Genomic DNA, 25,797 nt, shown 5'->3' with positions numbered 1-25,797 from the left:
AACACCAAATTAGAACCACGAATATCCCAAAAAAGTATATCTTCCTGTTTTTCTTCGCATCATATAACACTCATAAGCGATAAAATGATGGCGTCCACCATTATTTTATGGGTATTGGGTGTTTACTTTAATACTTTCCGTGGAAGTGTTTGGGGTTTAGGTACGATTGAAACTATGAATACTTAGTGTTGGACTCATGATTATTATTAAACTATGAGGACCAAGCAGACAATAAAAAATAAACTATAGGAATACACTTATTCAAAAATGGTAACGCGTTAAGTAATTAATTATTGATGATGCAGACGCAGCACGCCTATCCATATATACGTACATAAACTATGATCTTCTTCTCTTCCAATTCGTTCTGAAACAATCTCTCGTATCGGTAAAAATTTCTCCATTTTCTCTATTTTTCGTTTCCTCTCTTTGTTTTTGTATGATTGGATCGTGTTTATTCGTTGCGGAAATGATCTCTGGCTTTTGTATTTGGATCCATCTTGAGCTATATCGATCGATGATTATGTTAACGAGTCGCTAATGGTTTCGATTAGAAACAAATCTGAATTATTGGATTTCGTTATTCGTCGAATTTGCCTAGGATCAATGACCATCGATGTGATTTATTTGCAGAACAGATGTTTTCTCATTTTGGTTGGTATGATCCGTCAAGACTTGTTAACCAGATTTCTTTGTTTCGAAATCTAGCAAGTCAAATGTTCAGTTTTGCGTGATCTTTGAACCTGATGTTGATGTATATATCAAACTCTTGTAGGTTTTTAAAATTTTGCTGAATAATTGAGTAAGAAAACAATGGGAGGTGGTAAAGACAAGCATCATGATGAGCAAGAGAAAGGGTTTCATGGTTTTGGACATCATTACCCACCCGCTCCTGGAGGGTACCCGCCCGCTGGTTACCCTCCGCAACAGGGTTACCCGCCACAACAGGGTTACCCACCCGCAGGATATCCAGGTGCACCCGGTGGTTATCCTCCTGCTCCTGGCCATGCCGGTTATCCACCTGCAGGCTATCCTGCTCCTCACCACTCAGGTAAACTATTATCATCTGCTTAAAAAAGACCTCTTCTTTGCAAAGTTGTTGTGTTATCGAGATGCTAGTGTCAAGTCTGAAGAAGATCCTAAATGTCGCTAAGGACTGTCTTTTGTAGTTTGATGGATTATCAACCTGTTGAGTAGTTTTACGTTTGAATGGTATTAGGACTTGTAAATGTTGCTGTTTTCTATGCAGAAGCTAAGGATTGCCCTTGTCTTTTTTGTTGTGTTCTCAGCCTGGTATAACCTGTTTTTAAAGTTTTAATGATAGTAAAAGGACCGCTTAGGATCAGTGAGTTTATTGTCCTGTATTCTGTTTCAATTGGTGTTACTTGTGCAAATGTTGAACCTTTGAGGTGGTTTCATAGTCCTATTCAGATAGACATTGATGTTTTAATCTTAACGATTTAGTTGATGCACACTTTTTTATCGATTGTGATTATCATCATATGGACAACTTTATGGCTTCTTTCCTCTGCGTTCTGCTTCTATCGAGGTTCTCCATGTGATACCTTTTTTTTAATTCTGTTTCATCAGGACATTCTGGTGGTGGAATCGGTGGCTTGATAGCTGGTGCAGCTGGTGCTGCCGCAGCAGCATATGGATCTCACCACGTTGGTCATGCCTCTCACAACCCTTACGGGCATGCAGGACACGCAGGATATGGCCACGTTGGTCATGGCTCTCATGGCTTTGGGCATGGTGGTCATGGTAAGTTCAAGCACGGAAAGCATGGAGGCAAATTCAAGCACGGAGGCAAGTTTAAGCATGGAAAGCATGGGAAACATGGGAAACACGGTATGTTTGGAGGAGGAGGCAAATTCAAGAAGTGGAAGTAATCTTCAAAATCCCACACCTTTGATTCTCTCCGCCAGTTGTCTCATTACCTGACCGATGTTTCTAATAATCCTCCCCCACCTAAACATAAACATTGCATTTTAACTATATCGGTTTAGAGATCGCTGGTTCGAGGAAATAAAATGGAGAGTGCTTGTATAAAAACCTTATGGTATCTGAGGAAGAGGTTTCTTCAATTTCTCGATAGCTTATCTATAATTTGGTTTTGTAATGACAATTTGTGTTTGTTTCGGTTCTTTTTTTTTTAATGGAAATAACCTCTTAAGTTTGATGATTTGATGTTGGTGAAGTTCTCAAAATATATATGCTATTTTTGTAGATAATGACATTGTATCTTGTTCTTTTTCATTTTGGCTTTCCTTTATTTTTTGTTTGTCCTCTGAACTCCAAAGATGATGATTCTCTTCTCGAATCAGGTAGATAATTTCTTTTGTTCCCCAAAATTAAAAAAAAAAAAAAAAAATCAATATTTTGGTACAGTATAAAGAGTTTTCTATGTAAAAAATGGAAAAGAGATTAATCCTTATTATAAGGCCCATAACTTGACAAACCCAAGCCCAATGTAAAGCGAATCGGGTCAAAGCTCAAACTTTTACTTTTCTCTTCCATTGCTACTAGATTTATATTCAGATGATTCCCGATATCGTCATCGACAGAGATTTTGGGGTTTTCCGTCGTATAGTCCTCGATTGATTCGCAGTTAAGTTTAACATCTGTAAAAACCCATCAGTGTATCTATTAAAAACTTGTAATTTCGTAAAAAGTTTATGGATTTGTTCATTTCTATTACTCGTTGTTTTGATATGTGGGCAAGTCTCTCTCGTAGTGATGATGGCGTGGACACGATTGATTCAGAGCGCGAGAGCATCTATTGGGACAGCGAACTCGTGTTCGGCTCTTGGCCTCCCTAGATTCTACTCCAAACCAGCCACTTATTTCGGTAATGTAGCTATCATTCGTGCGTTTTGGTTTTGATTCTTCTTCATCCAAAGGAGAACTATATAGCAGGACTATACGTTTCATTGTTTAAAATTCGCGGATCTTGGTTATTGTAACAGTGTTGTTTGTAGATTTTGATTCTTTTTCTCAACGTAGACCTTGGAATATCTTTTAATGGTCAATGCGATTGGGGATTTGGTTTTGATTCTCTTTTGTATGGTGGTGTTGCAGAGAAGGTTGGGATTCCAGAGTTCCTTGGCGGGATTGGAGGAGGAGCTGAGACTCACATTGCCAAAATTGAAACTGAGATCGGTGATCTTCATAAGCTGCTTGTGACGCGTACCCTCAGACTCAAGAAGCTTGGCATCCCTATCAAACATGTACGTACCAAAGTCTCATTTTTTATGAATATTCATTTGGCCATTACTGGTCAAACTAATCTAGAACCATCACTGCACCAAGGTTCTTAGTGGATTAGGTAGCCCTTGAAAAATTGGATTTGTTCCTTTGCATAATTTAAGCAAAGAAGTAAATGGAAAAGGGAAAAAAAGGTGTTGGGATCCTAAAAACTGATCGAGATGTATCTATATTCTTATCTTCCTGATCTTGTGAGCTGTTCTCGCCAAGTCTTGCTCTTTTAATCCAAAGAGCATAAATTTATCCATACATCTTTCCTTCACATATATTTTAAGTGTTTATGGAATTACGCCATCTTATTCTTGTACATGTTGGCTCAGTTATCCACTTCTCCTATTTTAATACCTCATGGATTTCACAGTTCTGCAATTTTGGTTTTGCAGAGGAAACTCATACTCTAGTATGGTCAAAAATACAGGCTAGGAATATGGAAGCCTAGAGTTGACGCTATCAAGACCTGATTGAGGCGCTATGTTGAACTGTGAGTCTATCATGCTGGGCCGTACCACTGGAATGAGTTGTAACCTAAAGGATCATTTTCAAAATCACTTCAGTAGTGGACAATCTAGACAGTAGTAGTAGTAATGTTGGTTTAATGGTTGTGGCAGTTCATTGAAATCCCATTTTGTAGTTCATGTAACTGTTTTCTGCACTCTTTTAGAATCAAATGCCCATTGTCTTGAGGGACCTATAGGTGTATACAGTATATATAGAAGTCACCTTATATATATATGGCAACATTTCAATGATTTTGTTGAGTTTTGTGGTTACCAATTACCAAATTAGCCACCGGTAAAGATGGTTATTTAAGGGTTAAGTCCGATGTTAAAAAATAAACACAGAATTACTCTTTTCGAATCAGGTAGATCATTTCTTTTGTTCTCCAAAATTTTTTTTTATTCAAAAAATAAATCAAAAAATAAATAAATATTTTGGTACAGTATAAAGAGTTTTCTATGTAAAAATGGAAAAGAGATTAATCCTTATTATAAGGCCCATAACTTGACCAACCCAAGCCCAATGTAAAGCGAATCGGGTCAAAGCGGTGGATAGCAGATAATTCAGAAACCCTAACAGAGCCAATTTTGTCATTTGCGCAAAGCGTAACTCTCCGGTGCGTGTGCTCTCAGCTGGTTCCTTTAAGAATCGGCACACGCTTCTTCATTTCCGATCGTCCTCGAAGCTCAATCTGAATCTCTCAGTTATCTCAGGTTCTTATCTCAAACTCTTACTTTTCTCTCCGATTGATAATAGATTTCATATTCAGATGATTCCAGATATCATCATCGACATAGTTTTTGGGGTTTTTCGGCTTTAGGTTCTCGATTGATTCGCAGTTAAGTTTTACATCTGGAAAAACCCATCAGTATACTTATTAAAAACTTGTAATCTATGGATTTGTTCCTTTTCTATCACTCGTTGTTTTGTATGTGGGCAAGTTTCAACCTTTGTATCTAATTTGATGATATTCCTCTTTATATATATGTGGGCGAATTTGGAATCCATCTTCACCCTTCGTTTTTTGTCTGAACTCGGTTTCGCCTTTCGTTCGAAGTATTGAAATTTGCGTTTTTCAAGCTTGAAGTTCTAAAATAATTTGACGTCTTAGAATTTGCTAAAATAATGATAGAAATCACGGACTCTTTGAATGTTGTTTGTGGTACATCGTAATTGTTTCTTATGTAGTTTCAATTTGTGCTTGTATACTCCCTAATAGCTTCTTATCAGATTGGTGTTCATGTTTGTGCCGTAATATATAGTTTCCGCTGATTGGCCCACTAAAACCACTTTTGTTCTGCTATTAGATTGTGTATAAATTTGTTGAATCTTCATCAGGCAGTTAAGTAGTGATTTTTTTTCCCTTAGATCTTCCGAGAGATGGCAGATCGATTGACACGTATCGCTATTGTGAGTCAAGACCGTTGCAAGCCAAAGAAATGTCGCCAAGAGTGTAAGAAGAGTTGTCCTGTGGTTAAGACAGGTGCATATTCTTGTCCCGAAATTGAATTTGTGACCACAATATGCTGTACTATGATTGATTGGCTGTGTCATTACTCGTTTAATATGATTAGTGACTGCATGCCAATTAGTGCATAATGGTTCGGTTACATGTGAAACCATTAGTTTATACTACTGAAATGATGTTTTTGTTTCAACTCTAAAAATTTTAGTGCCACTTATTCATTAACTTATGTATATCTTAGGAAAACTTTGTATTGAGGTGACTGTTGGTTCCAAGATTGCTTTTATCTCAGAGGAGTTGTGCATCGGTTGCGGTATTTGTGTGAAGGTATGTCTGCATGTGGTATTTCTGACCGAATATGCCTCTGTACATGTCACCAAAACTGGACACTAAATAGTTTCTGTTGTTGTACAACTGCAGAAATGCCCGTTTGAAGCTATCCAGATTATTAATCTTCCCAGAGACTTAGAGAAAGATACAACCCATCGCTATGGGCCAAACACTTTCAAGTTGCACAGGTTCGGTTATCTATTATTTTCCTTCAAAACAACTGATCCTTCTTTTAGATTTAAGACGATGGAGTCTCTGTCTTTACTTCCAGGCTCCCAGTTCCAAGGCCAGGGCAAGTCCTAGGGTTGGTTGGGACAAATGGTATTGGAAAATCAACCGCTCTGAAAATTTTGGCGGGAAAGCTCAAACCAAATTTGGGCCGTTTCACTGTAAGTCTTTATTGAGTTGCTGAACCTTTATCTGAAATATGCGTCTCTTGACTAGTTGGTTTATAATTATTTTCCTTCTTGTGCAGAATCCTCCAGACTGGCAAGAAATCTTGACTCACTTTCGTGGGTCAGAACTTCAAAACTACTTTACCCGTATTCTAGAAGATAATTTAAAGGTACAATGGAAATTGATCTTATATTTGACTCCATAGGGTGCCTAGGTTTCATTTAATGATACAAGTTGTGATATTGTGTGCATGACAGGCCATTATAAAGCCTCAATATGTCGACCACATCCCAAAAGCTGTTCGAGGCAATGTTGGAGAGGTCCTTGACCAAAAGGATGAGAGAAATAAAAAAGCAGAGCTCTGTGCTGATCTGGAGCTGAACCAGGTCATTGATCGTGATGTCATGAATTTATCTGGTGGTGAGTTGCAGAGGTTCGCAATCGCTGTTGTTGCCATACAAAATGCAGAGATATACATGTTTGATGAGCCATCTAGTTACCTTGATGTTAAGCAAAGACTCAAAGCTGCTCAAGTTGTTCGTTCTCTCCTGAGGCCTAATAGGTTTGTTTTTTCCATCTTCCGACTTTTTTTTCAAATGGGATCTAAAATAGTCCACTTATAGTGTTTTTACCTTGTTACCAGCTACGTCATTGTTGTGGAGCATGATCTCAGTGTTCTTGATTACTTGTCGGATTTCATTTGCTGTCTCTATGGGAAACCAGGAGCCTATGGTGTCGTGACTCTTCCCTTCTCTGTCAGAGAAGGAATCAACATTTTCTTGGCTGGATTTGTTCCCACAGAAAATTTACGTTTTAGAGATGAATCTCTGACCTTCAAGGTAAACTTTTGTTGATGGTGCAGAGGCAATGTCGCTTCACAAAGGTAATCAGTATGTGTCCTTAATGGTTTTTTTTTTGTTCGAAGGTTGCTGAGACTCCACAAGAAAGTGCTGAAGAAATACAGTCGTACGCTAGATACAAATACCCATCCATGACCAAAACTCAAGGAAACTTTAGGTTGAGAGTGTCGGAAGGTGAATTCACAGACTCGCAGATTATTGTCATGCTTGGGGAGAATGGTACAGGGAAGACAACATTTATCCGGATGCTGGTATTCTCTTATTCCATTGTCTCATCTCTTGTGGTTAGAATTTCAGTTGGAAATGGACTCCTAAACTTTATTATTGGTAATTTCTGCAGGCGGGTTTGTTGAAACCTGATGATACAGAAGGATCAGACATAGAGATACCAGAATTCAATGTTTCTTACAAGCCACAAAAGATCAGCCCAAAGTTTCAGCATTCAGTTAGACAGTTGCTACATCAAAAGATTCGGGATTCGTACATGCATCCTCAGTTTGTGTCGGACGTGATGAAACCACTTCAGATTGAGCAGTTGATGGATCAAGAAGTTGTCAATCTCTCGGGAGGAGAGTTGCAAAGGGTTGCATTAACTCTGTGCCTCGGAAAGGTGAGTATTTGGTTTTAAAAGTTTATAGAAATACAGCTGTTTTTCTTCGTCTCAGTGATCTCATGCATACACAAACTTAATCCTTGCAGCCCGCGGATATATACCTGATTGATGAGCCAAGTGCATATCTCGATTCAGAGCAGCGTATTGTGGCTTCTAAAGTCATTAAGCGGTTCATTCTGCATGCAAAGAAAACCGCATTTGTAGTCGAGCATGACTTTATAATGGCTACCTATTTGGCAGATCGAGTCATTGTCTACGAAGGACAACCATCCATTGATTGTACTGCGAATTGTCCTCAATCACTGCTCAGTGGAATGAATCTCTTTTTATCTGTGAGTCTCCTATTTTCCTCTTAGTTACAGTGTTGAGGCATTGAAGAAAACCTAACGTTTGGTGCTAATGATTTCCATTTATGTCTTTCGTTACCCTGCAGCATCTGAACATCACCTTCAGACGGGATCCCACCAATTTCAGACCAAGGATCAACAAATTAGAGTCGACTAAAGACAGGGAGCAGAAGTCTGCTGGCTCATACTACTACTTGGATGATTAAGACAACTACCGAGAGGTTCTTAATCTCTAAAATCCTATCTTGTTTTGTTTTATCAATCACACAGCTATTGTGGAGAGCCAATATCTGAAGTATTTGTTCTGTCTTCATTTCCTTTATCGATTCACAGAATATAGGGCATGATCTGGATAAAAAAATGTCTGAGTTCCACCAGAAAGGTCTTTTTCTCTGAGGAATTTGATCTACGAGCTCGGGATATTTTGCGCAACCATCTGTTTTCCGAGTTTCTTATGAGATGTTTCTTTCTCTCTGGTCAAGCTTCTGATTGTTTGTTCATCAGTTTTGCTCTTCCAGCCTTTTGCTATATACTGTGCAAAGGTTTTTTATTAACTGAGCAATAATATCTTCTGAATCTTTAACCTTTTTGTTTTGGTTTTTGTACTTTTGAGTTGTTTATTTCAACATTGACTGTAATGTTATTACTTGGTTTTAAAAGGAATGTACTGCCTATTATTATTATTTATCTTGCTTCTAAGTTCTCACACAGCCTCTAAGCCAATCTAACTGATAATAGGAAAATTTCAAGAAACACTAAGATTTATAACACTGTAACCAGGGACCTTCTTCAAAGCTTTATCCTCTACCATCTTGCGTAGCCGTACAGCTTCTTCCCAATCTCCCAACCCAACATATGTATTTGACAATGAGATATAGTAAGATGCATTGTCTGGTTCCATTTCAAACAACACTTCTGCAACTTCTTTCCCCAACTTTGTGTCCGCATGATAGTTACAAGCACTCAACAAAGCTCCCCATACACCTGCTTCCTGTCGCTCTCCGATCCCTTTGATGAACTCATAAGCTTCTCTCAGCTTCCCTGCCCGGCCAAGCATGTCAACAACGCAAACCCGATGCTCGGAAACTGGTTTCACTCCGAATTCATCCTCCATTTGGTTGTAATATCTTAGACCTTCATCTATAAACCCAGAGTGACTGCAGGCTGACAAAAGGCTTATGAAAGTGCTCTTGTTTGGCTCCATCCTCGTCCTCATTTCCTTGAATATTTCCATTGCCTTCTCTCCCATTCCATGAAATCCATATGCAGAAATAACAGAGTTCCAAGCAGCAATTGATTTCTCCCCTGACTTTCTAAAAACTTTCATGCCGGTTTCTAGCATCCCGCAGCTGCTGTACATGTCCACGAGTGCAGCACAGAGAAAAGGGTTAGCCTGATATCCACGGCGAATGAGATGGCAATGTGTCTGCATACCATAGCCTGCATACCCAAGCTGAGTTGAAGCAGAGAGAAGGCCAACGAATGTGATCTCGTTCGGCTCTAACTCGAGTTTTCTAAAGAGCTGAATCGCTTCTTGTCCAGCTTTATTCTGAGACAAAGTTGATATCACACAGTTCCACGAACATAAGTTAGGGTCAGAGATCAAGCCGAAGACTTTCACTGCACTATCGATGTCTTTACATCTACCATACATGGTGATCAACGTGTTCTGCAATTGGGTCTCAGATTCTCTCAAAGTCTTAATGGCTAGACCATGAAAGCATCTTCCTTGTAAGACCAGTCCGAGGTTTCCACATGCCGAGATAGTACCTAGAAGAGTAATCATGTCATGGCTAACTATCCCTTCACGACTCATTGCTTGAAACGCTCTCAGTGATTCTGAGTGGTGACCATTCGATGCACAGCCATAGATAACAGAGTTCCAAGATGCGAGATCCCTTGATTCGGATATCGTCTCTAACAGCAAGAATGCTGAAATTAGGTCCCTGCAACTGATGTACATGTTTATAACTGAATTAGCCGAAAGGATATTATCCCCAAATCCTAGCTTTAGCTGCCAACAGTGGACTAACTTGCCAAAGATGAGAGAATCAGAGGATTCACAAGACGGAAGAATTGCCAACACAGTAGACAAGCTAAACTTTGAACAAGAATATTCACTAAGAACTTCCTTGAACAGATTCTTAGCTTCTTGAGTAAACCTATTTTGCACAAAAGCAGATAACATCGAGTTCCATGAAACTAAGTCTCTATCAGTTGTAATCTTGAACAGCAACTCAGCCTGCCTTGTTAAGCCACACCTACCGTACATATCGATTAAGCTGTTTATCACCTCTAATGCTCTGGATTGCAGCTCCCTGCGAACCATGTAGCCATGAATTGCTCTACCCTCTCGTGGCAGACATATATCACCACAGATGGAAGTTACTGTAACCATCGTGGCGATATCAGGCTGAATCCTATCCACCAATTGCATTTCCTTAAAAATACCAAATGATTCTTGAAACATCCTATTTGTAGCAAAACCATTAAGGATTGCATTCCAGGAAATCACATCCTTGCATAATATTTGTTCAAACACGGTTTCCGCAGCATCAGTGCCCCCGCATTTTGAGTACATCGAAACGAGCGAGTTGGCCACAGAGACATGAGCTTCTGGGATATAACCTGATTTTATAACCACCCCGTGGAAGGATTCGCCCAAAGGAAGCTCTTTAAGAGAAGCGCAAGCTGAGATTACGCACGAAAAAGTCACATTATCAGCTTCTTGTCCTGAACGAGTCATTGACTTGAAGTAATTCAACGATTTCCAGGGATGACCATTTGCAAGACATTTAGTAACGATTGTGTTCCAAGAGACAATGTCTCGGTGTACCATATCTGCGAATACACACTCTGCTGAGCTCAAATCCTCGTCTTTAGCATAAAGATTCATCAGTGCATTGCACAAGCTAGGATCAGAAACCAATCCAGCCTCTATTGCCAAACAATGAACCAGTGGACATTTATTCGAAAGGTTCAGACTTGATAACGCCGAAGCTGCAAGTAAGAGCGTTGTAGAATCAAACTCGGTTCCCTTCTTAATCATCTCAACGAACAATCCAACAGCTGCCATGGAACGACCATTTTGATTCAGAGAAGTGATCATACTGTTCCAAACAATCACATCTTTCACTTTCAGTTCACCAAACAGACCCAAAGAAGACACCAAGTCTCCGACTTTACTGTAAAGCGTCAGAAGCTTCGAAGATGAAGGCAAATCTTGAAGAAACCCACTCTTCAGAGCGAAACAATGGATACTCCTCGGAGTCTCTGCCTCTGTACTCATCATGGAGGATCTAAGTACATCTCGCAAAAACATAAAGCTTGTCTCAACCGTTCTATTCTCTCTATTGGGCATTTCGTCGAACACCTTATGACCAGTAGGAGTAACCGGAAGCAAAACAGCTGATTGCTCATGTTTTCTCCTACTGATGTGAGAATCAGAAGAACTAAGACCGCCCAGAAAATTCCGGCGAGAAAACGAGTGCCTGAAAACGTAGATTAAGTGACCGGAATTATAAATTCTCAGTTTTTTCGGGGAAATCGTAGAATTTCTTACCATCACCTACACCTGGACATGTATCGGCGATTACCCGGCGACGGCAAAAACATAAATCAATTGGGTCTTTTATTGGGCCTGAGTCACCTTAGTAATTATTGGGCTTTTTTCTTCTTAATTTTTTTTTCAAGCATTGTAATGTACTTTCATTTCAAATCGTAAAATGAAAATTAGATGAATGGTGGAAAAATCTTAGATATTTTTGAACGGTGAAAGAATTGATGGTTGTTTAGAAATACTAAATTTTATGGTTATATAAGTTAAATTAATTTAAGTTATACTTAATTTTGCTTACCATTTCTTAAGCCGGATTTAAATGTCAGTCATACATGCATGTCGATTTTCTCTGGCTAGTAATTCTTCGTTTGGGAAACGAATGTACATCTCTACTTCTTTTTATAACCTTTTAATACAGTTCATAAGAGAAATAAATATATTCCCCGGAGCCAATTTTCATAAAAATTCACTAGTTAACTATATATTATATTGATGGAACAAGAAAATAACAATTGAACTTACACAAAAAAATTGGTACAAAGAAAAGAATCATATAATAATTACATTGGGGTTGTAGAGGAGAGTTTTTTTTGGACATTCAACTTCAACTTGTATTAAAATAAAAGATCAAGTATTTAAGTTGATAATATAAAGGTTTAGGGTTATATCCAATGTATTCCAAAATATATAAACTGACGGTAAACAAATTTTAGCCATTTTTGTTAATTTTAGCCATTTTTTTTGTGTGATGCATAATCTGTGTAAGATAATGTAATATTTCATAGTCGATAATGAAGTTTGAGTGATTGTTTGCAAATGGTTGTGTAGAAATGTGATGTCTTTGTAATTTAACAAAAATAAAAATAAGAAAATTGAAATTTGTTTGAACACATATACTCTTCAACATATTGATCACTTGGGGAATGGGGATTAAACTAAAATACCAAAACATAATGGTTAAATAGTTTATCAATGATTAATTAGAACCAATAAATAATAGTCTCCCAGATCCGTACTGTACCCGTTACCTTTCCCGAAAGCATTGCATATTAAATGTTTCGTGTTCCCGAAAGCATTGCCTTTTTTTTTAATATGATCACTTTTTCGTGTAATTCGATGAATTCTCTCTTCAACTTATAGAATCACATTAAAAACCTTAATATAAACTGCATTAATTTCCGTTAACTACATATGTTTGTTAATGCACATTGACTTTCTATTTGACTTTCAGCAATCGATGTACGTATGACGTACACCTGCTTTCGCGCTCATCAAACTAAACCTAACCACCTGTCTTCTACATTTAATAATTAGTGAATACATTAATATTAAGCTCTTTTTTTGTTGTTTATATCAAAGTCAAAATAACATTATTATTGATATTTTTTTGACGACGAACTAACATTGCCGTTACTAAACACTTCTTAGATGTTCATAATTTTTGTATCCCACCGTATATCCTCTTTGTATTCCATCTTGATAATACAATTTAGACCCAAAAAAAAAATGATGCCCATAATATTGTATGTGCAGCAGTACTTCGATTCGAATAAATTGTAACTAACTAATTTCTCAGACATTAGAGGTGTTGAATCTAACTTTGTTAACTAACTAATTCTTTTTTCGCTTCAAATATCTAAGCCAAACACTAAAACCTGCTCATAATCTTATAGTCGCAGGGTTCATATTTTTTTTTTTCTTTTTCCATTATCACATCTTTTCAATCATACAAAAACACATTTTAACTATTGTACATCGTATTAGAGTGATCTCCTCTCCAACGATATCTTTCTGAACAAACATCTCTTTGTTTCTATTTTGATAATTCTCGGTTTTTAATCCTTCATCCTTTTGTTTTTCTTCCTTTTTGGTTGGTGACTTGTATTAATATTTTGTAATATTTTTTAACACGACTTTTTCTTGTAAGTTTGTAGAGATTTAATTTGCTACAAGGTCTTAATAAAAAAAAATATTATATATGTTTGACAATGAGCATGTGCATTTTTTTCATTTAGACAGATGCAGAGGATTCGTGGAAGATGGTTGGATCAAATTTTGATAATTCGACTAATCACAACCTAAGAACGATAAGGGTGTATTTAATTGCGGTTGACTACTGATTTTGTATTTTTTTAGTAGATTTGTTATGATGAGTCATGACGATCGAGTTGTTTTAGGATTAAGTTTTGAAATTATACATATGAATGTTTGATTGAATGTTAAGATTCAGCTTATTATAATTAAAGTTAATTTGTCGTGATTGAGTTTTATATTCAGTACAATAATTAGATATGCGTTGACAAAAATATGTCCATTAATTATATAATGCTATACTAACTACATGTTTCTGTCATAAAAAACAATTGACGGAGTGCAAATCAAATTGTATAACCTTGATTGAATTTTGCTTATTATAATGCATGTGGATGAATTTTGCTTATTATAAGACGAGGATACAATTGACAGATTATATATTTTACTTAAACTAAAGATTGATATGTATGGATCAATCAGTGGTTAAATACTATAATCACAAGTTAGATGAATCAAATTTGCTAATTGTCTAAAGCCTGATATCAACTTGTACCCGAATTGCTGCGTCACTTTAAAGTGGCCAATTAGTACATGTTTAACTTTTATTATAACTTAATATATGTCTTATAATACACTTTGGTCAGAAGTTAAACACACCAAACTATAAAACATTGATTGTTTCAACTTTCAAAGGTTCTCATATACTCCCTCCGTTTCACAAAGAGTGTCGTTCTGACATTCTTCACACAAATTCAGAAATAAGATAAAAGGTCTTTTATACCCTTATTAATTTGCAGGAAATAACTTTGGAATTATATTTATAACTAGTTTTCTGAATTTATTTTTGAGGTTAAAAATGATATTTTATATCAAAATTTACATTGGAATTCTAAAACGACATTCTTTTTAAAACAAAAAAAAATGTCAGAACGACACTCTTTGTAAAACAGATGGAGTATGATTATATAAAGCCTTAAATTTTTGTTTATTATAAATTCTCTTGTTCGGGGTAAATTCAACAATTTTATGAAACGAGTGAAATATTAATTTAGAATTAAATTTAATATTTTTCATTATTTTGTCTTATCTAATATGTATGCGCCCCAATGCAAACTTTATTAAATACAAAATCGACAATGACAACCATACATTGAAAAAAACATTCAGGAAATGAGCATAAAAATATCGACATGCAAAAGTATATATATTCCTAAATTTAAAAAGGAACATATATAGCATTATTCAAATAAATAAAGAAATTGGTGTGACAACTAGCATCTTACGAGTGAAGAGAATACTATCCATGGTTTCAATAGATACCGCTTTAGTGAAGCCCATTGTTCTATCTGTATTGATTTATTTTCCTACATCGTTACGTTTCTTGTATATAAAACGTAATTACTAATCTTTTTTTTTTGTCTGTGTGTTATGGGCGTAATATTGTTTTTTTTTTGGCATTTATTCAATTATTTATGTCGACCATTATTACTATAGAAAAAACGACCTTTATGGGAGTATTTATTTTGGATGTCAAGGAGAATTAATAGTCGGTAAACAAACTTAGAGTTGACTTCTCAGGCGGATATAAAGATACGTTAATGTTTGTGGGGTTCCTCAAAGTTTGAACAACATGGCAATAACTGTTTCTAGACAGCAAAATTATTATAGTCCTTACTTACATAAATGATGTTTTTTTCACATTTTACAGAAAGACTATAAGTCTGTAAGTTGTAACTAAGCAAAACTTATGGTTATATATATATACGAAAAACATTTAAAACGGAAATTTATTTTTTTCAAATGGAAAATTCACATTTTTCCATGAGAATTAAGACATTTATTTGTCAAAATTCAGAAAAATCACAAAAAAAAATGAAACAAAAATTTAGTCTAAACCGGGAAAGTATGTTTCTTAATAGGATTTTTTTTTTGTTTTTCATTCGTTTACGAGGACGATATAGTTGATTGAGAAACCAAATCCGTACTTCTCCATAAACAACCTCCATGTACGTAAACCAAGTAAAGAACATCATTTAGGACACGTATGTCAGAAAATCAATATTTTTAATGTAGTTCCTTGGTACATAATCAAAAGATTCAAAACTCAAAAGAGGGAATGAATACAAGCATTATTAAAAATGTTTGAATATTTTCATTTTCCAAATAATAGTGTAACACGTGTATTTGTGAATCAGTCATAACATTGAACCTGATATGTACATATTCATTAGCCACTATCGACATTTGTAGCCCTAATAAGTCGAAAGTAAAGATCGGTTTTGTCCACCCAACATTTTGATTCTATATCACTTTTTTGAATTTAAAAAACGCGACTCTTTTATATGATAATGCGATTAAAATGTTGCCATTATTAGGAACAATATAACCCTATTCCAAAAAAAAATCAAGAATGGTGATATAAAGCTGTTAAACAATTAAAAGAAATAGCTTTAAAATAATTTATGTAGGTAGGTGTATTATAAATGGATGATATTTATCATTCTATTTTTTTTATAGTACAAGTTACTGACTTGAGAGTATATGCACTCTATTTATACATTTGAATCACAAGAGTGCAAATTTACATATCAAGATCAAAATTTTAACCAATCAACAGATAACCGTAGCTGCGGTTAAGGCAGATAAAATCATTAGAAATTACAAAACATCATCTTCTATATTGTCCTTTCCTCAACGTCTTACATATAATTCTTGGTTAATATATTGTATAAAAGTAGATTTATACAAAATGTGATTCAATCTAGTTATTGCTGAACGCATGAATGTGATCGCGACCTAAGCATACTCCATCTGTTTTATTATAATATTTGACTTTTTTGACTTTTTCATACAGATTAATAAACAATTACTATTTAGTCATAATATATTATTATCTTTCACCAAACATTTTATCATAGCTATGAACCAATCATAATTCATCAAATTCAAATATTTTAATTAATAACTCCTAAACTTAATTATTTATTAACATTAATCAATAAAAAGTTAATATAAATCCTAGAAAATCAATCTTTGTAAAACAAGAATAAAAATCAGAAAATCAAATATTTTGAAACAGAAAAAGTATTACATTTGTCTTTCAAGTAACCAAAAATGATTTTTTCCTCTTTAAGTATGAGGCTTTCTTTATTTTATAAGTTTAACGGCTGAAATTGGTTGGGAGACTGAGAAAAGATGTTATCTTATCATATTACATTTTTTCTTTGTGTTGAAAATGATCATATTACAATATTACAAATATTTGGGTGATAATAATATCCTGTTTTCTCTAACAAGATCTTCCACTCATCAATTTTGGTTCTCTGACTATATTATGATTTTATGATAAATATTCCGGATTGAATATAAATATGTAAGAATATGAACGTGGCGAAGCTATTATACGGTATTTATGTTAAAAATCTCTATATTATGTATATGATCATCTCAAATGCCTCCAAACGGCATACGCCGATCCACATTTCTTACTACAAGAAAAAAGTTGCAAGTGAAAATGTTCATAAACCTAAACCAATAAATAGTCGCACTTCTAGTTTCTTTTTCTCTCTTTTTTAAAAGTAGTATAAATATTCAGTAAATCTAGATATTATTAGTAATATAAAATTTAGTAGATTTTACTCGACAAAAAAATTTGTTTTAATTTTAACTAAAACAAATATTCGTACAGAAGTTCAATAAAACTAGTTTGCCCTTGCTGCTTCCAGGCACAAAACCCAATGACGACGAATCTTGTTTTGCTCCGAGCCACACTAGCCTCCCACCATTAGCCACTCCTCCCGAGCACCGTTTAATTTGCAGCACTGTCTAAGGATCCGGACACAATCAGAGTTCATACCTAAATTCGTCCTATTTACATGTGACATTCTTTTTTCGTTCAACTTTTCAGAAAATTTTGAATTTGTGGAAATTTTGTGATCATTTTTCTTGATTACCATAATGAAAAATGATGTCACGAACTTTGCATTGCATGCCTTTGCTGTGGGATATAAATGATGTTTAATTTTTGTTTTTAAGGAGGTCATGAATACATGAATTTTTTTCATATTAGTAGATGTAAATTGTTAAGTTGTTGTAATCCAAAAACACCCGAAAATAAGGTTTTCCACAAACATAGCATGCAGATAATGCTCATCTATGACGTGTCCTATCAAGCAATTAAAACGAAAAGTTGTAAAGATTGTATTTTTATTGTCTTTATAGAATGTCAACAAGATTATTATGTTATACATAATAATACAAGTTGCAAGCTTGGTTCAGACAATCTAGCTCATCATTGTCACGTCCATTTTTTTGGTTTTTTAATTACTGAGACATGATACCGTGTGGGGGCACATAAAGAAACAAATACCAATCAACAGTTCTTCTAAATGTTTACAGGAATTAATGCATGAAAGAGAGTATTTTGGTAGGGTTTCTCTAATTCCCATCAACTTTTACAAAATTAGACTTAAACTTTTTTATTTGGCATTTGATTTAAATGAACTTTAATGTTTTATTAAAGAAAGTGAAATGTGGTCAAAGATTACGATTCAGCGTAGAATTTTCCAAAGACTTGAAATTGACTAATTGGTGTACCGCGGCCACGTTTCTTCGTGGCAAACAATAGACGAAAATTTCATTCAATTTTTGTTTCTTCTGCTTTCATTCATATCATTCACTATTTTATTTTAAATATTTATATCTCGAAAAGATAATATGTACTTCATATCCAAAGTATGAGATACGATTCTATATATTTGGATACGAATATTGATTTTGTATCTCTGTGAGTACGACTTATCGGGCCCATAATTTGAACAAGAGGCTGTGGACTAAGCCAATTCATGTAATGAAAAGCATATAGCGTTAAAAGCGATAACTTCTTTTGAAATTATTGAACTCTACGCGGAGATATTCCAAATTAATAGGGAGGCTCGAATATAATGTCCTCTCAATTATTATACTGGTACGACGGTCGATATGCCATATCAATACCAATTATTTGTTTGTAACATTAAATTCTCTCTAGACCTAATGATCTTCGTCGACATTCATATTTACACTAGAAGAAAAGAGTACCTTTGTCGTATATCACATTTACACAAATACAAACATGTAAGCATAAGTCGACATGTGCTTATACGTTTGTTTTGTAGAATTTGCATTTTCATATGCATGAATGTATACTGTATAAGTGAACTTGTTGAAAACTTCCTCTTAATATTTTAAATCTTAATATATAAATAATTAATATAATAATTAGAATTTATTATACTTACATAGGAATATAATTACTATCCATGTTCTGAAAATCGGCTGCCTAGCGCAGTTATTTATTAAAAAATAAAAGTTTAGTTGGTTCTAAAATTTTATGACTTCAAATATATTCATACTTTTTGTGAAAATCATAATGTATTAGACTTAATCCATGTTTCTTTGTGGTTTATAATACCTGAGCAGATCGTATATATCCTGCTTTAAAATTATGAGTATAATGACTTGTTTCGTACGTATGGATTTTTATTTTAAGTAATTGCTTTATTTTGTATCAAAACGGATCGAATCAAATGAAATCTGATTGATATATATTTTCTCTGTCCTATAATACTAGTCCAGTAACTTCGTCAATCTGACATCAAGAATTGATTAATATAACACTTAATTGGTAATAGACACATTTATACGGCATTGGAAACTCCTAATTAGGTAATCATGTATACGCATACTAGTTCTACTACAAGAAAACATCATCAATTCCTGACGGAATTTCCGACGAATTTTTTGTCGTTGAAAATTTCTGACAGACTCCGACCAAAAACTCAAAATAACCAACGGTCAAATGTCGTCGTCGGAAATCGGTCGGAATTTCCGACGGATTTCCGACCGATACTTAAAATAAAAATAGTCGGAAATTTGATTATTTTTCCGACGGAAGTAATAAAAATAATAAAAAAATAAGTTTTTTCATTATTTCCGTCAAAAATTCATCAGAAATTTTACAGATTTTCGACGAATGCTTTAAATTGTCGATTCTGAAAACTCTGTCGGAAGGTCATCAAAACTTTAATAATATTTCCGACGGATTTCCGACATATATAATAAAATTAATGAATTTTTTGACAATTTAAAATCAGAAATTGGCGAATTTGACGAGAGTTTTGAATATTCAAAATGAATTATCGGCACGCAAGTCTTATTTTTATCATATATATGGCCGGCCGGTTCAGTATTAACGATTCGCAAAAACTTTATTTATGTTCCTTACCAAAAATTATAGCTTTCCAATGTATCATAACTCATAAGATCACAAAGATGACAGAGAAAGCACCAGGCTAGTTATATCGAGGGGAATATGAATTTTTCATAGAGTGCCCAAGATTATCAATCGATAAACACGAACAAGAAGAAACAACAGTACTAGATCATGTTTCTCGAATTTTGCACATGGTTAGTCTAGCAGAGTACACCAGACCTTATAATATTTTTTTTCTTCTTCTAATGCAATTACATAGCAAACTTGGTTCGATAGAACAGCGGACCTTATAATATATGTTTTTTTCTTCTTCCAGTGTAATTAAATACAAATATTTTATAAACTATATATATGGATAATTTTTTTTGTTAATTAAGGTGGTATTTGATCGAACTCCATACATTAAAATCCGATTCAATTTTTAGTTTTATCTGTTCTAGCTGCTACTTAATCATATATGATCTTTTGAATTACTCGAATATACTTTTCTAAATGAACGATCGACCTCTTATATATCCAAAAATAACTATATTTAATTATTTATCATGTAACGATCAAATGGGAAGTGTGAGACTGTGAGCAGTGGCGGAGCTACTTGGTCTAAGAGAGGGGCAGCTGCCCTCAGTCAAATTTGTTTAATTAATACAAATTATTAAAGTATTAAATAGATGCCCCCATTCATAATATTTTTTTGCCTCCATAACTAAATTATTTGGACAACATAGATTTTTGCCCCTCCGCCACTGACTGTGAGTAATGAATAGACTCGGTCTCGCTTTTGCTTGTCGCTTTTGTGAGATGATACGATAGATGCTCTTTACTTTTCTCTTTGCAGCTAGCACATTATATCCAGACACGAGTCCTCCTAAATGGTTATATTGATTAAAAAATATTACTATAACAGTTTTTTATAAGAGCTGCAACCACAAAAGTTGAGATTCCTTGATAATGCCATTATTCCCAAGATAACTAGATCGGTTAAAAAAGAATTATTGATCTAAATCTTTGTGAATCTGCAGTCGATATACGAGCAGGTGGTCAAATCAGATCATATCTTATTATTTATATAGATATTTTATCGTCATCACTCATCACAAGATTTAGCAGTAAAAAGGAGTAGTAAACTTTTTTCTTCTTTTTTTCGACAGGAGTGGAAAACGATAGTGAAAATAAGTAGTAACGAAACCGATAAGAATACGGAACATGACGTAAAAAATAATTTAAAGAAGAAGTTTGCACCAGTTTGAAGTTAACATGCTTTATTATTCTTTGTATCATTTTTATCCTATCGTTTTGATTTACCGTTTTCATGATTGGTCACCATAGAAACGATAAATTCATTACTGAATTGATAAGAATCTACTATGAGAACATAGACTTGAACTAGTAAAAACATGAGTAATACACGAATGTTTTAATCTTAACATACGGAATGATCACAAAGTTAAAAAATATATATATATATATATATGTAATTTCTTTTTTCTAACACAAAAAATATAATCTTTCTCTAGATATATCCATTCATACTAAGCTAGTCTCATATATAAGAAGAACTAAGATTTTTTTTTTAAAACGGCGATTAAGATACTATAAAACTAAGAATGATTAATATATATTTATTACCAACTGTAGATAATCTAATGGTTTTAGTATCCTTCAAAAAAAAAGTTACTGAACGAAGGTGACAACGGACCGAAAAAATTGGAATTTCTTGGAGAGAAAAGCTTTAGTTTAGAATTAAAAATTTATCAGATAATAATTTACGAAAATAGAAAACTACTGGATTACCGAGGGTTTAGATTTTAGCTACGCTTTTACACTTTTTGTTTTTATAGCTTTTACACTTTGAACCTGATTAGCAATATTAACGATTAATTACAAATTAAAATATATTAAATTAATTAATAGGGTATGATGACGTTTTTATATGACCCCAAAAAAACAATAGAACAACTCACAGGCAAATTCTTTTTCTTTATAGACACAGTACCGTACACGTCAATGTATACGAAGAGAAAAATACAGATGGAGAATCAAACGTTTTCATTAATGTATACATATGAACAAAAAGGTATATACATAAATAATTTAGCAAAAAAGAAGTATATACATAAATGAATCAGTTTGGGATACCGGAACCCTAAACTCATGTAGAGAGAGAGAGAGAGAGAGGTGTGGACACGTGTGAGAGGTTGGCCACATGTAAATATCCTTACACGATTCGTAAAGTTCTTCTCTTGGCCATTGTTGGACTTAGTGGTTAGGCTCGATCCTTATTTAATTGATGTTCCACTTATGGAAGTTTTGTAGTTTATCCTTTATATATACGCACAACGTACAATATATATGCGTACTTATAATATATAATGTTGATGTAAACATATTACTAAAGTGGAGGCAGCTTCACTTGACAGATGGTTGAGTACTTAAAGTGATACTTTTGGATAATGCATATATTATAGATATTTGCATAGTTAACTGATTTTTTAGACATTTTTATAAAAAAAATTTTAGACCTAAAGACGAGTAAGAGGCCGTAGCTTCATCAAACGACACCAAATCCAACTTCACGTATGCTGAAAATCAGTAGCCAAAATAATATTCTAGCTAGTTATGGTCAACTTTTTAATCCAAGTAATGCATAAAGACCCGTTTGGAGCAAGTAAAAACCATATTAATTTCGAACCAAAAACTTGGTTTGAATCATTATGCATTTTCAGCCCCATACCTCCAGGTTTCTTTGGAGAACAAACAAAGTTTGGTGCACCGTTCCACTCAAAAACTTGAGAAAAAACATTAACAGGTTAAGAACAATAGTAATTTCGCTACATTAACAAATAAAGAAATTACAAAGATAGTCTTCTTGTTTAATCTCATTTAATCGTTTTTGGTAATACTTATCCTGTTAATGCTGCATTCGAAAACTAATTGCTACATAAAAAACAAATATATATATATATATAATTATATATCATATATATAAAGCACGCGAGCCACCTTTGTTCTTCAATAATCTATCTTCTCAACCAAAAAAATAAATACTTATCTTCCGTTTCGTCGCTCGGTACGTGGAATAATAAAGAAAACCAACAAAATTTTCCGAAACAGATTATAAATTAGTTATATTTAAAAAGGATGTCGTGTCCGCGTACGTACATAAATGTACAATTCTGGCCACATATAGACAATATAGCGAACTGACCTTTACGGTGTGCTGTCACTATGAAAATTAATGCGAAAAAGGTAGAACTGAATTAAAAGGGTTTCCAAAATTATATACATTCCATATTTCGCCTTATCGGGACATAACTCGTATCTGTTGTGATATTTTCTTTTGGGTATATCTATTTAATTATAAACACAATGTTCGTTATGGTGCCCATATCACATTTGTCGCCATCCTATTCACCTCCCAAAATGTTTATATTATTCCAGAAAAAAAGGAGATATAATTGTTTATTCAATATAATATGGAAAGATATATTCAGATTTCCCAATTGGGAAATTGCCAACGTATCTCTATATAAAGTATGCTTCTGTCAGGCACGCAAATAAAGGGAGGTCTGCGTGTTATGAAAAATATGGTCGGTCGAAGAACGATCTACCTTTTGGATATTTCGTTTTTTTCTTCTTCTTTCTAACTATCTTCGTATATTATAAAGTTACGTAGATTGCTAATATTTGTATTACATACACACGTGGTTATTGTTGCACGGCCATTTATTGAATTTAAATGTATCCGTTAAACTCCAATCCTTGTAGATTGTCATATTTCAATCTTAATTAATTTATATCCTTGGATGGTTTTTAACATGATGATTACATGCCAAATTTCGAACTAATTAAGCTTTGAAGTTTGTACTCACTATGTATATTTTACGGTAATAAGAAAATGTATCAAAAACCGATCACCACTACTATAGCATGTTGATGAATGATGATCATCATCACAATTATCACTTGAATATATAGATGAAAGTAAATTACTTTAATGAACACGACTAAGAAATCCTTAAAGCTTGAAACATGTCAAGTTAACTAGTTAAAACAGCCTACTTATGGGATTACACATTCTTAGATAATATTTTGAAAAAACTAGATAATCTTCATATAAACTGCTAACTGCACACAAACTTTATATACATAGTGAGGAAGTTAGTATGATGGTGAACATTTGAATAGGTCCTACCACTAGTACATAGAATTAGCAGCGACCGCGTAGTTATCCATGTATGCTTCGTGTTGCCAAAATATTAACAATACTTTTTTTTTGTAACAATACTTTATATTTTTTTGAACAATACTTTATATCATGTTTCAATATATATATATATATATATATATATATATATATATATATTCAGATCCAACTTGACTAGTTGACTGGAACTATTTATTTAACTCATTGAGCTACAAAAAAAAAAAAAAAAAAACTCATTGAGCTACCCGGCCGATATTTGTTTTATTTGTATTTATAGTTTTGTTAGTACATATGTTATTATCATGACCTCCGGATCTTATAATCCATTTTCTAAAAAGAAAGTCCAACCTTCGTTCGATGGTTCATATTATTCTAAAATCTAAACAACCCGTATAACTAGTAGATTTGTCATGTTGAATATTACAATTTTTTTATTTATAAAAAGCCGAAAATTATCTTATTACATATATATATGCTGTGGTGTGGATGCTTACAGATTAAAAGTTGGCACATTGTTTTATAGATTAGAGATTAAGGAGGCATGAACCATGGCAAGCCAAGTGTCACTCAAATAAAATCTTTTGACAATAGGAAAGTCGCCGAAAATTTTGAATTCCGGGAGAAAAAGGTTTAGACACTCCCAATTTTTTTTTTTTTTTTTTTGAACCTTAACAGCCCAAAATTCAACAATTGTTTTGCGATATCTATTTGTTTTTTATTAGCAGAATGAATCCATTATACAATTGTATGGATGAAATTTTAAATTTAACCTCTACAAACTTCCCTTTTTTGTTTGTAGCTACTCTAAAAAATCTTGCATGCATGCACTTACAGATATAGATAAGCCTGTTTATAATTTATATTATATAATTTATTAAAAATAATCTTAAAAAAAAATCAGATTACCTATGATGCTGAAAGTAAATAAACGAAGATTCACAATACCAACGCGAAACGACCTATAAAGATGTCTAACAATTTTTTTTCTAGGTTTTGAAATCTAGGATGTATATATGAATTTCTCAAATAAAAAAGAATCATGTCTTGGTAAGACTTTTCTTAGATCTTGATGATATTATATGAAGGAGGTAAACAAATTAATATATATATATATATAAGTCTTTATATTTTAATTTTCATGGAACCATATAAGTCAATTGAGGGTAAAGCATTTTCGAGAAACTACGAAAATGTTTGACAACACAAAATGTATGAATAATCTAAGCTAAGTCATACATATTTATATTAATAGTAAGTCAAGTTCTTGTTTTTATCTAATTTGCCTAGGTTTAATTTCCACAAGTTTATTGATTAAATAATATTAATTAATTGCAAGAAGATATTTAGTTAACTATTAACAGTATCGATGTACGTTAACGTAGAAGAAAACCAGCATGTAATTTTTAGTGTGATTTGGGTTACTTTGGTTAGTGTAACACCATGTAGATTGAAATCCGGCTAACATGTGTTGTTGGATTTTTTTTTTTTTAAAATGTAATCGTCATATAGTCATATGATTGAATTAATTGTCGTTGACAATGTTGCAACTTATCATAATCCTAATCTATCGATATATATGTCTTGTCTTGTATGCATTTTTTCTTTTAATCTAGTTTAACAACTTAAACAAAAGATGATATTAACAAGTTGAAACTAAAAGTGTAGTTGCAAACCCGACATTGCATGTAATTATATCTTAACGATTTGTTGTTAAGTGGGACAAAAATCGAATCAATGGACGTAACCGAATCAATGGACATTCAATTTGAGGGAGATAACGATTTCATTTCTTTCGGACGTATGTCTTATGGTTTGGTTCTATGTCTCTAGGCTTGTGACTTACTATACTTTGTTATATATATGCATGGATGTGCAATGATGTTAATTAAACGTTTTAGCTAGAGCATATAGATGTTGTCCGCTTTTCATTTGTTTTAGTGTACACGAATATATGTATGTATAAGACAATAA

At 33.7% G+C, this 25,797-nt stretch overlaps 4 protein-coding genes across 5 annotated transcripts; 3 read left to right on the top strand and 1 right to left on the bottom strand.

Annotated features, from left to right (window-relative positions):
- The first annotated feature begins 254 nt into the window (after positions 1–254).
- On the top strand, positions 255–2,185 carry LOC18029168 (glycine-rich protein A3). Its single transcript, XM_006413932.2, has 3 exons — positions 255–388; positions 776–1,051; positions 1,591–2,185. Exons 2-3 carry the CDS (start codon positions 814–816, stop codon positions 1,890–1,892), a joined length of 540 nt encoding a protein of 179 aa, XP_006413995.1. The 5' UTR covers positions 255–388; positions 776–813; the 3' UTR covers positions 1,893–2,185.
- Positions 2,186–2,527: 342 nt separating this feature from the next.
- Positions 2,528–4,016, top strand: LOC18029167. 2 transcript variants are annotated; one of them, XM_024149729.1, is made up of 4 exons: positions 2,528–2,610; positions 2,738–2,851; positions 3,082–3,230; positions 3,651–4,016. In XM_024149729.1, coding segments are annotated over exons 1-4 (282 nt in total). In that variant the 5' UTR covers positions 2,528–2,609; the 3' UTR covers positions 3,669–4,016. The 2 variants fall into 2 exon arrangements, with proteins under 2 accessions (XP_024005497.1, XP_006413993.1); XM_006413930.2 differs by having other exon boundaries at positions 2,536–2,851.
- A 325-nt stretch (positions 4,017–4,341) lies between these two features.
- Positions 4,342–8,459, top strand: LOC18029166 (ABC transporter E family member 2). The gene is made up of 13 exons (XM_006413929.2): positions 4,342–4,478; positions 5,134–5,248; positions 5,472–5,557; positions 5,651–5,748; positions 5,832–5,949; positions 6,036–6,125; positions 6,214–6,518; positions 6,600–6,795; positions 6,882–7,067; positions 7,157–7,426; positions 7,516–7,761; positions 7,863–7,997; positions 8,110–8,459. Exons 2-12 carry the CDS (start codon positions 5,146–5,148, stop codon positions 7,980–7,982), a joined length of 1,818 nt encoding a protein of 605 aa, XP_006413992.1. The 5' UTR covers positions 4,342–4,478; positions 5,134–5,145; the 3' UTR covers positions 7,983–7,997; positions 8,110–8,459.
- LOC18029165 (pentatricopeptide repeat-containing protein At4g19220, mitochondrial) lies at positions 8,453–11,341 on the bottom strand. Its single transcript, XM_006413928.2, has one exon. The coding sequence runs from the start codon at positions 11,339–11,341 to the stop codon at positions 8,522–8,524; it is 2,820 nt and encodes a 939-aa protein (XP_006413991.1). The 3' UTR covers positions 8,453–8,521.
- Between the last annotated feature and the right edge of the window lie 14,456 nt (positions 11,342–25,797).

Source organism: Eutrema salsugineum, unplaced genomic scaffold (assembly GCF_000478725.1).
Source record: "Eutrema salsugineum unplaced genomic scaffold, Eutsalg1_0 scaffold_1, whole genome shotgun sequence".
Taxonomy (NCBI): Eukaryota; Viridiplantae; Streptophyta; class Magnoliopsida; order Brassicales; family Brassicaceae; genus Eutrema; species Eutrema salsugineum.
Note: the sequence above shows the minus strand (reverse complement) of the source record. Positions and strands in the feature narration are given on the sequence as shown.